We start from the raw sequence: 15,788 nt of genomic DNA, 5'->3' as shown, positions 1-15,788 counted from the left end.
TGGATACCAGAGACAATGTGGGAGGAGGGTGGGACATGGCAGAGGGTGAATCAAGGGATGGCAAAAGAAAAAAAACAAAGTATACAAGACATAAGAAATGGAAAATTATTTGCTGATAACATGTATGTTGATGTGCTTGATTGAGCCAATATACAGTGTATTTTGGATGGAAAATTCATTTGTATGCTGTAATGATGTATAGTGAATTAATGTAAAAATTAAATAAATTTAAAGAGAAAAACAACAACAACAACAACAACAAAACAAATCTTGAAAGAATTTACCAATGCCAAACCAGCTCTTCAAGACTTTCTGAAAGGAGTGCTTTACCAGAAAAACTAAAGACACACATACAGAAATAAAAGAACAAAAAGCAACCAAGAAAATGACCGACTTAATGCTAGGAACAAGAAATATCAATAATAATGTTGAATGTTAACTTCCAGGATTTAAACGGAAAGATTGGACCATAGTAAAACTGCAAGTTCAACAGAAGAAAGATTAATTACATGAGATTGAACTGGTGAAATAGAATTTTATGACTTTTGAGTAAAACATTACTGTCCTTTTGTATACTATGCTGTTTTCCCAATTTAAGGATTTTGCTTTCTTTTGAGCTGTTGATAGATTTAGCAATTTGTTAAAATGTTTTTTCTTCTTGTTTCTTTAAAAAGAAACATAAACTTTTCTCCCTTCCTGACCTATCTGGAATTGGAAAATATTTGGGAATATTCTTATTTCGTGGCAGAACAATTATTTGTGTAAATTCAATAATAACATGTTGCCATGAAAAAAAAAAAAGCTGAAGCTCTTTAGGGATTCATTTCTTTATCCATACTTTGAAATGAGGGGCTTGAATAATTTTTAAGATCCCATCCAGTCTTAAGACCGTATGGTGAAGATTGATGAGTGAGGAAAAAACTAACATCTAAGTGAATTCAAACTGAATCCAAAGGAAGAACAGAGAAATTTTGTGAAAGGGCCTCAGTGATCCCTGTACTTTGGTGCATAGAATTTATAGCATGAACTTTTTGCTACATCATGGACTTGTGGGTCTTTAGTCTAGGTTCTTGATTATATTTCCCCAAAATGAAGCTCCTCATTGGAGGAATCATGTGCAAATAAACGGAACATAATTATCTTAAAAGATTTTTTAAAAGAAAAATCAAATATGAGTCTTAAATGTACTTTCACATAAAAGATAAGAATTCATGAATTTTTCAAAAATCTAGAGAGTACATTTTTCCTTAATGAAAACTTTTGCTTCTAAACGTATTTCCATTTGCTGTATCAACAAAATGACACTGCATACTAAAGAATAATTTACCTATAACTACATCATGACCATCAACCAAGCCAGCAGAGAAGAGTTCCTGAGACACACCATCTGCCGTATCTGTCCAAATGGGAAATGAATATGTATTAGTCACCATAAAATAAACACCAACAATCCAGTACAATGTAAAATATATACTTTTCATTTACTGAAATCACCCACCTGACTATTGATTCAATGATTCAAATTCTATCATAACAAAATGAGAGGCAACATGGAATACATTTTGCTATGTTCAATTTGCATCTTACTATTTATTCAACAAAAGTTGTATAAAATAACTTTTTTTCATGTTTAGTAAACCAGAAAACTTTTGACCTCTGGCTACTCTCTGACTTAATCCTCAAATGCACCTCTAGAAGTTAAAACTGTTCCTTACTACGCTGCTTCTCTTTCTTGCCAAGGTTAATTCCAGCCATCATCAATCCTCTTCTATCGTTAGGAGCTACTGAGTCAGAATTTATGGCAAAGGTTGAATGGGTAGCATCAGATACAACCTTATATTTGGTACAAATAGCCTGTGAGCATGTTAGACTATTAAGATGAGCTATTTAAAATATGCTATTAAGAAACTCCTTTAACATGACATTGATCATTTGACAGCAACAGATTCATTCTCTTAGAAAATGTGCTTGAGTAAAATAACGTAGTTTCTGAATGATAAGTGACAGGAGTTAGCAATCTCATAAAGATGGGATGGAATAAACTGTGGCAAGTGAAATTGCTGAAATTACTTAATTGAAAGGTTAGGAATGAACATGATGACACTGTTATCTTCTATTTGAAGACTTTGTAAAGAAAAGTTGATAAACTGCAAAGTGTCAAAAAGAATAGCTATAAACCCGTGTGTGTGTGTGTGTGTGTGTGTGTGTGTGTGTGGTGTGTGTGTGTGTGTGTGTGTACACACACATATTAAATAAGAGAAATAACTTGGTCCCAACAGTCTTCTGATATTTTTACAAACATTGAGAAATGACGTTGGGTAAGAAGAAACCAGCTCAGCAGCTTGTAACAATCTATGTGAGGTTTGATAGAAGCATCTTCCAAAGGTAGGCAGCACCTGAAAGAACAGCTGCTGAATCAACCAACCATCTAAGCTGAATAGTAGTTTGTCATGCCAAAAGCTGCCTTTGACATAAACTGGGTTTTTCCCTTGCTTAATCTGTGCTTCAGACATATGACTATAAGAATGGGCTCATGTATATGTGTAGGAAGTGTGTATGTGTTTGCATGTACCTGTGTGTGGACGCGTGTGTGCATGTGTGAACATGCTACTGGAGGCACATTTGTCTTTTGTAAATATTGGGCTTTAAAGTTCTTAGCCCAAAGTCTGACACACAGTAACTACACAATAAATAGTAACTGTGATGACACTGCAGTAGTCAAAGACAATGAGAAATGCACTTAATGTAGAAAAATAGGATTAAAGGGACCAGCAGTTAGTTTAATGGCTATGTCGCTGGACTCCCATGTAGTCGACCGTGGTTTGAGTCCCGGACCCGGTGGCTTAAACTAACGCCGGGTGTGCATGCGTGCATTCCCAAGATCTTACAAGGAGAATAGAGGAGAAGGGATTACAACGTGGCCATCCCTCCTGGGGGGTGATTTCTCGCTTTCTGTCTCTCTGTCTCTATGTCTTTCTGGCGAGAGCATGTGCCCTATAGCAAAAAGACCTCTCCAAAAAAAAGAAAAAAGAAGAAAAATACAATTAAAGTACAAGTTTATTATGGTGCAAAAAAAAGGAAATATATGCATATTTTCATAAAGTATATTTTCTGTGAACTTTTTGAAGAGCCCTCAAATATGCACTGATACCCCAAATCTCCAATAAAAATTTGAGATTCAAAGTATATTCCTTATATAGTCCAGAAAAATTGTCATATTCTACCTTTACTGATTCAATGTTATAATAATAAAATCACAATAAAATGAAAGTGAGGGAAATGGCAAAAAGAAAAAAAGTAGGGTTTTTACTAAACTGTGATGTTCCACATAAGGCCTTCTTCTGGAGGTTCAAAAAATGCCTTATAAAAATCTCTTAATGATATAATGAGCCCATCCTGGAAACTCGGGTAGCATAATAAGAAGCTCTAATCTGAATGTGACTTAGCTTTCCAAAACTGCTAGAGCTATCAGTCTCATAATCTCCATCTTCTTAGATGCCACTCAAACTCCAGGAAAAGAAGCATATTGGATTAAAATGCCTAATCCACAGTAGGCAATGGGCATACAGTAAATAGTTATTGTATTTTCATTGATCATCTCTTAAAGCACAAGGATATATTACTATCATCTCTTAAGTATCAATCCAATCTTATACTTGAGTAAAGAGTTACAGTCAAAGAATGTAGCTGAAAATGGAATAATCAAAGTCGCATTGAAGGTCAGCACTAAAACAGTCCCAAAATGACTGACTTCCCCAAGTTATCACAGTATGCATTATATCCTACTATTTTCAGGACTACTGGGTACCAAGCGAGTCATATCAAAAGGCAAATGGATAACGCAGGCTGGCCAAAATGGGACATGTTCCATACATGGGTGTGTGCCACTCAACGATCATTCTGCTTAAATGTAAGACATCATTAATAGTTCAGAGCATCGATATGAAATCACAATTATCTCTTGTTCCATTAGTAGTCTGTTTTTCTTTAAGCTGCTTAACCCTACTGATGTCTGGACAGGTTAAATAATCATATATTACTGTCTGGTTTACAAAGCATACAGCAACACATCAAACACAAAAGGCTTGTCCTCAAATGAGGACAGAGATTATTTTATGTGTTTATGTTATGGGCGTATTGCCATATATATTTTTTTCATATGTACATATAGCACAGAGAAATATAACAGGCATGTGGTATGCTAGCTCAGATTTACTGCAGGTGATGTCTGACACACAGATGGCACCAGCAATCACAGAGGTGCAGTGACATCTACATGGTGCTCCCATTAGTAACAGGCCTGTGCTCTGCTGCCCAGTGAAGGCTGCTGCCATCAGGAAGCCAATGCTATGCTTTTTCTCTGGGCAACAAAAGCAGAGATTGTTAATCTAACCATGGCAATGAGGCTGCCTAAACCAATGCAAACGACCCAGTAATGCCAAAAAAGGAAATATATGCATATTTTCATAAAGTATATTTTCTGTGAACTTTTTGAAGAGCCCTCAAATATGCACTGATACCCCAAATCTCCAATAAAAATTTGAGATTCAAAGTATATTCCTTATATAGTCCAGAAAAATTGTCATATTCTACCTTTACTGATTCAATGTTATAATAATAAAATCACAATAAAATGAAAGTGAGGGAAATGGCAAAAAGAAAAAAAGTAGGGTTTTTACTAAACTGTGATGTTCCACATAAGGCCTTCTTCTGGAGGTTCAAAAAATGCCTTATAAAAATCTCTTAATGATATAATGAGCCCATCCTGGAAACTCGGGTAGCATAATAAGAAGCTCTAATCTGAATGTGACTTAGCTTTCCAAAACTGCTAGAGCTATCAGTCTCATAATCTCCATCTTCTTAGATGCCACTCAAACTCCAGGAAAAGAAGCATATTGGATTAAAATGCCTAATCCACAGTAGGCAATGGGCATACAGTAAATAGTTATTGTATTTTCATTGATCATCTCTTAAAGCACAAGGATATATTACTATCATCTCTTAAGTATCAATCCAATCTTATACTTGAGTAAAGAGTTACAGTCAAAGAATGTAGCTGAAAATGGAATAATCAAAGTCGCATTGAAGGTCAGCACTAAAACAGTCCCAAAATGACTGACTTCCCCAAGTTATCACAGTATGCATTATATCCTACTATTTTCAGGACTACTGGGTACCAAGCGAGTCATATCAAAAGGCAAATGGATAACGCAGGCTGGCCAAAATGGGACATGTTCCATACATGGGTGTGTGCCACTCAACGATCATTCTGCTTAAATGTAAGACATCATTAATAGTTCAGAGCATCGATATGAAATCACAATTATCTCTTGTTCCATTAGTAGTCTGTTTTTCTTTAAGCTGCTTAACCCTACTGATGTCTGGACAGGTTAAATAATCATATATTACTGTCTGGTTTACAAAGCATACAGCAACACATCAAACACAAAAGGCTTGTCCTCAAATGAGGACAGAGATTATTTTATGTGTTTATGTTATGGGCGTATTGCCATATATATTTTTTTCATATGTACATATAGCACAGAGAAATATAACAGGCATGTGGTATGCTAGCTCAGATTTACTGCAGGTGATGTCTGACACACAGATGGCACCAGCAATCACAGAGGTGCAGTGACATCTACATGGTGCTCCCATTAGTAACAGGCCTGTGCTCTGCTGCCCAGTGAAGGCTGCTGCCATCAGGAAGCCAATGCTATGCTTTTTCTCTGGGCAACAAAAGCAGAGATTGTTAATCTAACCATGGCAATGAGGCTGCCTAAACCAATGCAAACGACCCAGTAATGCCAATTGGGTCATCTTAGCCACAAAAATCCTTAACTGAGAAATGTGTTTCTTTCTTACCTTTGAAAATTAAAATTGATTTTCATTGCCATAGTCAATTTTAAACAATCAGATGAAAAGAAACAACCTTAAAATAAGAACCTGTTCTCTCTACTTACTGTACTTGCAACATTTATTATATAATTACTAATTTTTTATCACAGCATCGCCTGATCAATATTCTTTTATTATGACAAAATGGATAGCTTTTTGATAAAAGGAACTAGTACAGCTTTCATAGGCCTATTCTAAATTTATCCAAGATGGATATCCTTGAAAAAAAGCTGTTATCAAATTCTCTAGGGCGTAATATACATTTATTTTCTAAGAAATATTTCATATTTTATTATCATTTTATTCAAATATACTGGGAATCATCAAACTTCTAGACTTCAGAGGACTAGAGACCAGTGACCAGTGAGTCTATAGCTACATATAGCCCAGGAATGTATTTTGTTTAGCTGGCAACATTTTTTTTAAATGAACATGAATATATTTAAATGATACTTTCTGGTTGGTTTCCTGAAGTACCCATCAGTCATGACGGCTCTGAAAGGTATCTGAGTGTGCTCCTTCTTGCAAGTGATAATAACAGGGAGGTCAAAACAGTTCATCGATTGACCAGCGATTAAGCTACAAAGTCCTTGTCCTTCAGGTTTTCACATTTTTAGCAAATATAATTTACTTAATCAATTGAAATTTATGGAATATGCTAATACAAAAAAGAAACACAGTGTTATCAGCTTACACATATCAATAAATATGAATGTTTGGGACTTATATATTAGGTTGTCAGGAAAGTCATGACATGTATTTATTCTTCTATGCAAAAATGTGTCAGGACTTTCCCGACGACGCAACACTTTAGAAAAGTATTCAATACAGATAAGGAGAAAGGTGCTTTTATGTACATAAAAATCTGAAATCTGAGGTTAGGGGGAAAGTTACTATTTTAGCCTTAGCATGTGATGTTTCTTTCTTTCAATTACTTTGGTTATAAACTGAATTTTTTAGTTTATGAATAAAGGAAAAATTTTTAAATAACAACTGGTCCTCTGGTTTCCAGGGGCTGTTCATATGTTATTTACCCATTAGTTAACCATGATTACTTGAGTTTCACCTGCATGCCAGGCTCTATGCCAGGTACATGAGATAACACAGACTAATACATGGTTCTGTGACTTCTAGGCATTCAGAGACTGAAGGACCAACCACGTCTAGCCTTTAAGTACTTGAAATAACTAGTGATAATACTCAAACTGCATTGAGCTGCAAGGCTGGCATTGCTCCTACCAAGCAGGACCATGGTACCTGCCCCAAACAGAGGCTACAAACATTCCCCCACTAGGAATTTCATGTCATCTGAACTGAGAACTGAGAGGCAAAGCATGCTACCTCTTTGTATGATATCATTTTTGCTGCTCAACCCTCATTAGGTATGATTCAATTACACTCATCATAATCTCCTTTTGGCCCTGAATTACCACAGCAGTACTTCATGCTTGAGTAAATACATCCATCAATAATTTATATGTGTATGTACACTGGGTGGCACAAGTCATCCCTGGGATTCACATGGTCAGGAGTGGTTAGGTTTGGAATCCTTATAACCATCAAAAGCTTTTCCTTCTTTCCCTCCCTCCCATCTGCCTTCCAGTGTTTTTAGACAAAGCTCTTTTAAATAGCAAATTATAACCACATGCTTGTAATCAACTTCTGAAATGCTTCCCGTGGCAATATGGTACTAATTTCATTCAAAACTTACCTCTTCCTGGAGTAAACTCAAATCGTATATCATTAAGTTCCTTTCTGGAGTTTCTGAAATATATGACATATACAGTATATTAAGATCTCATGAAGCAGAGCTTAGTCAAATTAAATATATTCCAGTTTGTACAAGATGGTACTAACATGTGGACAGCATGTTACAACTTTGGGTTATCTTCAAACTTTCCTCAACTGGAAGAGGTAGCTATGCCAATAACAAGTGAAGCAATTTGTTTAGTGATTGAATTTACCTTTTATACGTGTGTTTATATCATGAAATTCCAAAAGCAAAATGTTCATTTTATAAAATATGCACTAGGACAGTAACTTTAACATAGTTTCATAATTTAAAATTTCAGAAATCTTTTCTCTAAGATAAATGCTATTCCGTGTGATTTTCACATTTGTCTTGGGAAAACAGTATTTTATTAAATCATTCTATAAAAGTAAAACCAACACAGAAGATAGTTATAAAGTTCAAGACAGCACTATACATTAAATCATGACTTACTCTCTACTCCACTTCGAGCCAGCATGAGACCAAGGAACTTCAACAATTCTATAGCTGTGCTTCTTTTAGGACCTCTGAGAATCTGAAAACTAAAATTTGTGGACCCTCACCCTTAAAAAGCAGATGTATGACCTATGCATGAAATAACTGATAATAACAGAGTGTTTAAAGTTCATTTGTACCCAAGACTAAATAATCCTCCCTGGAGGTGAAATATGCCATAAACAATTCCTGCCTCCAGCGGGAGGACCGTATGCATGCTTTGATGCCACCACGTGACACAGTGTTTTCGCATATAATTAGCAGTTCTCCAACTTTTTGGTTTTAGGGTTTCTTAACATTCTTTAGAAAGTAATGAGTGGATTATATCAAAGCTTACTATATTAGAAATTAAAACAGATACATTTTAAAAGTATGAATTAATTTATATAAAACTAGTGATAACTCACCACATGTTAATGTAAAAAAAAAACTTTAATGAAAATTTTACTTTCTTTTCCAAAAGAAAAATATATCAGTGAACAGAGTCCATTGTTTTATATATATTTTTAACCTTTGTAATGCCTAGCTTGAGATAGATGGATTCTTATAGCTGCTTCTGCACTCAACTGTTAGCAGTGTTGTGTATCATGTGGCCAGATATTGAAAAATTCCATGAACATGTATGGAAGAATGAAAGGGCAAAGAATTTCATGTTATTATAAAAAATGGTTTTGACTATACAGGCTCCCAAAAAAAAGATCTCAAGGTTTCAAAGGGTCCTTGTACCCACTTTTTAATACTATTAAACACACGCATGTATGCATACAACATCTGAGGATTAAGGGTGCTAATCCTCTCATAGTCAAAAATCTGCATATCACACACACACACACACACACACACATATATATATATATATATATATTATTTTTTTTTTAAGGTTTTGGCCATAAGTCATGTGTGCTTGTTGGAGAAAGACAGAAAATGAGAGGGAAAGTGAGAAATCACCCTCTGGGAGGAGAGTGGCCACATCACAATCCTTTCTCCTCTATTCTCCTTTCAGGATTTTGGGCACACATGCACATATGCCAGGCATGACTTTCAAGCCATCAGGTCTAAGACTCAAACTGTGGTTGGCCATGTGGGAGTTCAGCACCTTAACTACCATGCAACTTGCTGGTCCAGTAAATGGATATATAACTTTTGATTCTCAAAAAAACTTAACAACTAATAGCCTATTCCAGACAGGCCAGAGCAGAGCAGAGAGAGAGGACATTCACCCTAGCCCCAAGTCCTATCTCCTTCTCTCCTTCCCTAGCACCTTCCCATGGGCTGCAGCCCCAGCCAATTCATGGTCCTATTGCTAGAGCTGCACTTGACTGAGGTGGTGAAGGTTCAGAGGTACCATCCTTCTGTGCCAGGTATGCTACAGTAAAGATGTAGTTTGAAAATGTGAACACTGGGTTTGTTTTTTATTTCTTTACTTTTGGGGAAAACAAATCTCACTTTTTAAAAGTTTATTCATTTATTTCTTCTATGAGTGAGAGAGACACAGAAAGAGAGACAGCACCCTCAAAACAGGATCTTAGTACCATAAGTCAGTTGCCCCCAGCCAGTCCTGGATCATGAGCATAGGTGTGCCTAGCAAACTTAAGGAGGGCTCTGGACTTGAAATCAGAGCCTTTCCATGTGGGAATGCCTCACAGGACTGTACTACTATCTAGCCTTCAAATCTCTTGCTTTTAAAAAGTGATAACATTGGGGCTAAGTTAAATCAATCAATTAACCAATATATCTGATACATCTGCACATTTATAGTCCTACCTACTTCAAACCTGTGTTGTATGAGAATGGAATGTATATACTGTGTGTGTGTGTGTGTGTGTGTGTGTGTGTGTGTGTGTGTAAAATCTCATTTAATTCCGACAACCTTTGAGACATGCAAGGAGGTATTACATGTTTTCTGCTTTTTTAGGTGACTATGTTCAAGGGTTTTTCCAAGCTTACAAATTTAATGAGTGGCAGAGTGAGAACCAACAATTCTACACTGGAAATACCTAACAAAATAGAAATGCTGAATTCCTTTCACTTTCGAGAGAAAACAATATTCCCCAAGATTTTGCAAGCAGTCATTAAATGATCACCTACCACTATTATTTAAATAGGTTTAGTTTTATGTACTATATATGATCAAAGGTTAAAATAGAATTAAAGTAGACAAATAAGAATAAAGCAACCACTAGGAAAGCAAGTATTCATAATATATTTAATAATGAAGACAAGAGAAAAAAATTTAATTTGGCACTAATTTGTGCCATAGTTCCTTCCATTTTCTCCTATATCAGTCTTGTTTAAATTAATTTGTTCTACTAACACTTTGAGAAGAGAGCAGTAAGTGCCAGGCCAAAAATACCACCATGCACATTCTGATGCTTTAAGTCTAATACCAGGAAAGTGGTGTCCAGCACCCCTAATCTTTATCTGTGTCAACTATGGTCCAAATTATGGAGGTTGCCGAGTCAAGTCATACTTTTATGATTCTGAACCTAAAATACTTGCCTTTGAAAAGATCACAGTGATTGATTGTGAGTAGTAGACTTGTCCCATCAAGATGAAATATAGTTGGAAAAATGCCTAATTGGATCTAACTACTGAAGGTCATCCTTTTATAAAGAATTAATCTTTTCAGACTCATACTTAACACCTTTAATTGAAAGTACATTTCCTTTAATTGATATGGCACAGGACACTCTTGATTTCAGGGAAGCTGAAAATAGGTATGATTTAAGGCCAGAAACTAAGTCTGTACAACTTCAGAGAGGAAATGATAATAACCTAACAGTAAGAGTTTCAAGACCCAGGCTGCCCTTGATAACTCTTAGAAAAAAAATATTTTAATCCTAAAATAAAAACACTTAAATTTGGTAGGACACAATGCATATTGCTCATTGTATGTATATACTGCATTAAAAATGCAAATACCTTAGGGCTCAGTAAGGGAATTTACTTTTATTTTTATTTATTTATTTTTTTGAGAAAGATTTTTGCTTTAAGGTATGTGCACTCACTGGAGAGACAGAAAATGAAAAATCAGCCTCCCCTCCCCACCCCCCCAGGCGGTATGGCCATTCCCCAATCTCTTCCTCCATTATCCTCTCTAGATTTTGAACACACATGCACATGTGCCTGGCATAAGTTTCCATGGGTCCAGGACGTGAACCAAGGCTGTCTATGTAGGAGTCCAGTGCCTTAAACACTGCACCACCTGCTGACCCCAGAAATGTACTTTTGAAAGTAGGTGAAATCGTAAGGTTAAATCTATCAAAGGTATGGGCCAGCCCATGGCATGGTGGTTAAGGTGGCTGGATCCCACATGGCTGGCTGTGTGATTTAAGCCCCAGTCCCAGGGACTTGAGAAACACACCCAGAGCATGTGTGTGCCCAAAATCCTAAAAGAAAGGAGAGAGAAAAAGAGTTTGCAGTGTGACCGTTTCCCGTGAGGGGTGCTTTCTCACTTTCTCTCTATCCCTGTTTCTTTCAGATGAACACACATGCCCTCCAACAAATTAAAAAATAATAATAATAAAGAAAAAAATGAATTATAATAAGGTATTCTTTGAAAAATCAGTCCTCCTATGCTAGCTGATGTCTTGGTGGTTGAGGCAGCTAGATCCCTTATGGCTAACTGCCCAGTTAATTTCCTTGACCCAGCAACCTGAAAACCATGCCAGACACATATGCATGTATACCCAAAATCCCAAAAGGAGAAATAAATAGAGATGGGGTTGTGGCAGTCATCCTCCTCTAGGGAAGCAATCATTTATCATTGCTGGAAAAGGGTAAGGGAGAGATCCCCGATGACCCCCATTAGCGCTAGGGACAACTGTCCTAGCTGCCAGAGGGGCTGGTGGTCCAACTAGCACTATTTCCATATAAAGAATTTCCTGAAACCTATGTGACTGTATGACTCCATAGAAGAAACTCACAAAGGATAATCCCTGCCACAGGGATGCTCTTGACTGACGATGAAATTCAACAATTTTCCAAGGCCTTAGAGGTAACGCCACTCAGGGTGTCTGAAAGGGCTGCAGGGATAGTGCTTCCCAGGAACCCAGAAGTGAATCCTCCCTCCTAAGAAGCAGAGAATTTCTTAAATAATAGGCTTTTTCTTCCTTACTTTTTACCTAAGATTCTAGGTCAGAGTGAAGCCATTGGTGTCTAGGGAATTCCAAAGAGACTCCCACACACTCACTCCTGAATGTCTCGCTCTATCACACAGAGTAAGATGGGGACCTTTTAAAGTTTGGGTCAGAAATCAATTAGGACAGAATTTTTAATTCACCTTACTTCTTATTCACCTCTGGGCACTGAGCCAAAGTCCGCCCCCACAGGTGTAGAAGGAGAAATGGACTACAGTTCCCACTAAGCTGGCCAGGATTTCTCCTCTACACCAAAGGAGCCTAGTGCAGGTTAAGGACACTGTGAGCCATAGAGACAGAGATCCAAGTCCAAATCCCCAAGCTATGTGATTGGTAATCTAGTCAACATAATCTTTTCCGCAGCTGTGAGGAGGGAAAAGAATAACTCCTAGCTGCTATGGTTTGAATTGCGTTCCCCCAAAAGCGTTTGTTGGGAACTTAATCTTCAATGTAACAGTGTAGGGAGGTGGGCCTAATGGGAGGTGCTTAGGCCAGGAGGGCTCCCCCTCATGAATAGATTAATGCCAATTATAAAACGGTTCAAGACTGTGGGTTTGAACTCTTGCTTTCACTTTCACCCTTTGTCCTTCCACCACTGTGTGATGTAGCAAGAAAGCCCTCACCGGATGCCAGTTCCTTGAAAGTGGAGCCGTCAGTTAATACACTTTTGTTCATTATAAGCTATTCAGTCCATGGTGTTTCATTATAGCAGCACAAAACAACTAAGACGATAGCTTTTACTATCTGCTGGGACATACTTGATATCCTGTTTATTCCATGCTCAAAAAAATCCTTAAAATAAGGACTACTTTTATCCCTTATTTTATAGGCAAGGAAACTGAGGCTTAGAAAGAGTAAAGGATATATTTAAAACCCTTACCTGAATGGCAGATGTAAAATAAATCCAGAGTTTTATCAGTGTTAACTATAATCTTCCCCAGTGCACAACCCCTACTGAAAGCATTCATAGTCGTCACCCCACATCTGTAAATGCTCTAAACTGATCTCTCCACATTTATACCATTCATCTGCATAGGAGTCAGTCATCTTCTCACATAGAAATCTGACCATGTCATCCCCATGCTTCAAAACTCCATCTTCTCTCTCATCCCCTTTTTTAAAGCCAGAGAGTAAATGTTTATAACCACAAGAGAAGGAAAACACCATCTTCCCCAACCATTACCACCACCAAAATGGGGTCTGGTTAATGCCACAGTCCTTATTCCTCCAATTATCCATCCTGACTAGATCCTGAACACATGTGCACACACATAGTATATAAGCTGTTAGGAACAGGACTTGACTCCTGGTCAGCTATATGGGATTCTTTTTTTTTTTTTTCTCCTTTTTTTGGAGAGGTCTTTTGTTGTTGTTGTTGTTTTTGTGTGTTTGTTTGTTTGTTGCTATAGGGTACGTGTGCTCACCAGAAAGACAGAGACAGAGAGATGGAAAGTGAAACATCATCCCCTGGGGGGATGGCCACGCCACAATTCCTTCTCCTCCATTCTCCTCTCAGGGTCTTGGGCACGCACACACATGCACCTGACATGAGTTTAAGCCACCAGGTTCAAGACTTGAACTTCAGTCTACTACATGGGAGTCCAGCGACATAGCCATTATGCTAACTGCTGGTTCCTTTTGGAGAAGTTTTATGCTATAGGGTGCATGCGCTCGCCAGAAAGACAGAGAGACAGAAAGCGAGAAATCACCCCCCCGCCCAGGGCGAATGGCCACGTTGCAATCCCTTCTCCTCCCCAAGGAGGGATGGCCACACCACAATCCCTTCTCTTCCTTTCTCCTCTCTGAATCTTGGGCATGCACGCACATGCTCCTGGTGAGTTTAAGCCACCAGGTCCAGGACTCGAACTGCGGTTGACTACATGGGAATCCAGCAACACAGCCATTTCGATAACTGCTGGTCAGATCCAGCTTCTTTAGAACAACAAATCACCACACTACAAGGACAGCCTCTCTTCCTCTTAGTCTTAAAACAAAATTCAAAATCTTTATTGTGATCCTCCAAGACCTCCTCCCTCATTTCTCCCACTCTTCCCACTGCTCATGTGTTGCTATCTCTCATCTTCCCTCAGTTCCTCAACAATGCTGAGCTCCTGGCATCTGAAGCATTTGGGGAGAGCAGTTTCCTGCTTGGAAACTTTCTTTCATTTTCACTTTTACTCTACCCGGCTAGCCCTAGTCATGCTCAGGAGCCTGTTTGGGGCTTTTCTGAGATGACAGGAAAGGAAAGTGATGGCAGCCAGATGAGAGTTCTCCATTTCCTATTGGATCTCAGTATCGCCAGTTCGGTACTTTGTACATTTTGTATAAATGTAATTACATGACTATTACTTTAATGTCTGGCTCACCCACTAGACAGTAACCCCACCCGCATCTTACAACATTCAGTGTCCTAGAGGGTGCACAGATCACATTTCTGAATGAATAAATAATGAATGTATATGTGCAGAGTTTGAGTCTGGCTTTTATGAAACACCTTTTTCCTGGCTTTCGTGATTTTAGTTTCTTCTGGTCTTCCCCAGTTTCCTAGCTCCCCTTTCTGTCTGCCCCAAACACTCCTCCACCTCTATCTGCCTGTCTTTTAAATGTTCCATCTTTTGAAATCCTGTTCCATTATCTCCCTGGATGATTAGTCCCTGGATGAATCCATAATTCAATCTCAGGTAGTACCTAAGAGCTATAAATCTATTATCCAACTACGTACATGGCATCTCTCCAAGCAATGTTCAAACAGACACCAAAAAACTCAGCATGACCCAAATGGAAGCAACACTCTTCCTCTGAAATCTACTTTTCTTCCTCTGCTCCTAGGACAGTAAATGGTCTGACAGCTTACTACCTCCACTGTGGATTCTATCTCCATTAAGAATTCTCAAATCATCTAAAAGTCCACGATGTCTTTAAAACTTCACTACATTCACTAAGGTCAGGTCACCGTCATCTACTGTAGATTAAAATAAAGCGACTTAATGGATGAAGAGTATTGTATACATTCATGCTCAACACGCATCAAACATACAGATCTGTTGCTATTGCAAAGCTAAAGAGAAAAAAGGGGAAAAGATCATAAAAGGCTTGTGAGAGCTATTATTCAGGATGTAATCATGGGCAGTTAAATGTAGCCCTAGAGGAAAACTGTGTTGTACTTAAAGTGAGGTAAAGATTAAAGCCAATGAGAAAGTAACTTGAAGGAACCCCAGCATAAGGCCAGAAACACAAGACTCAAGAGGAAAAAAAAAAAAAAAAACCTTCCTGTGCCCAGGCCAATGGCTGCTCTGAAGCTGTGTTCATCATCACCTCTGAGTTTTCCATCAGTTAACTAGATCGCCTTAAGAACGGGAAAAAGGCCAGTCAGTGGTGGTTGGATACCACATGGCTGACTGTGGGATTCAAGTCCTGGAGGACCCAGAGGTTTGAAAAGCATACCACTATGTGTGTATGCATGCCCAATATTCAAAAAAGAGGGA

The 15,788-nt window shown here is 37.9% G+C and overlaps 1 protein-coding gene across 1 annotated transcript in view; it reads right to left on the bottom strand.

Annotated features, from left to right (window-relative positions):
- STK39 (serine/threonine kinase 39) overlaps window positions 1-15,788 on the bottom strand; it is a 340,812-nt gene that overhangs the window by 59,662 nt on the left and 265,362 nt on the right. The window contains exons 15-16 of the mRNA XM_006153572.3: window positions 7,610-7,662; window positions 1,328-1,396 (exon numbers count right to left, since the gene is read on the bottom strand). Coding sequence (XP_006153634.1) covers window positions 1,328-1,396; window positions 7,610-7,662 — 122 coding nt within the window. The remainder of the gene's footprint in view (window positions 1-1,327; window positions 1,397-7,609; window positions 7,663-15,788) is intronic.

This window comes from Tupaia chinensis, unplaced genomic scaffold (assembly GCF_000334495.1).
Source record: "Tupaia chinensis unplaced genomic scaffold, TupChi_1.0 Scaffold000381_1, whole genome shotgun sequence".
NCBI classification, from domain to species: Eukaryota; Metazoa; Chordata; class Mammalia; order Scandentia; family Tupaiidae; genus Tupaia; species Tupaia belangeri.
The sequence above is the reverse complement of the archived record's forward strand: the minus strand, read 5'-3'. Positions and strand labels throughout refer to the sequence as shown.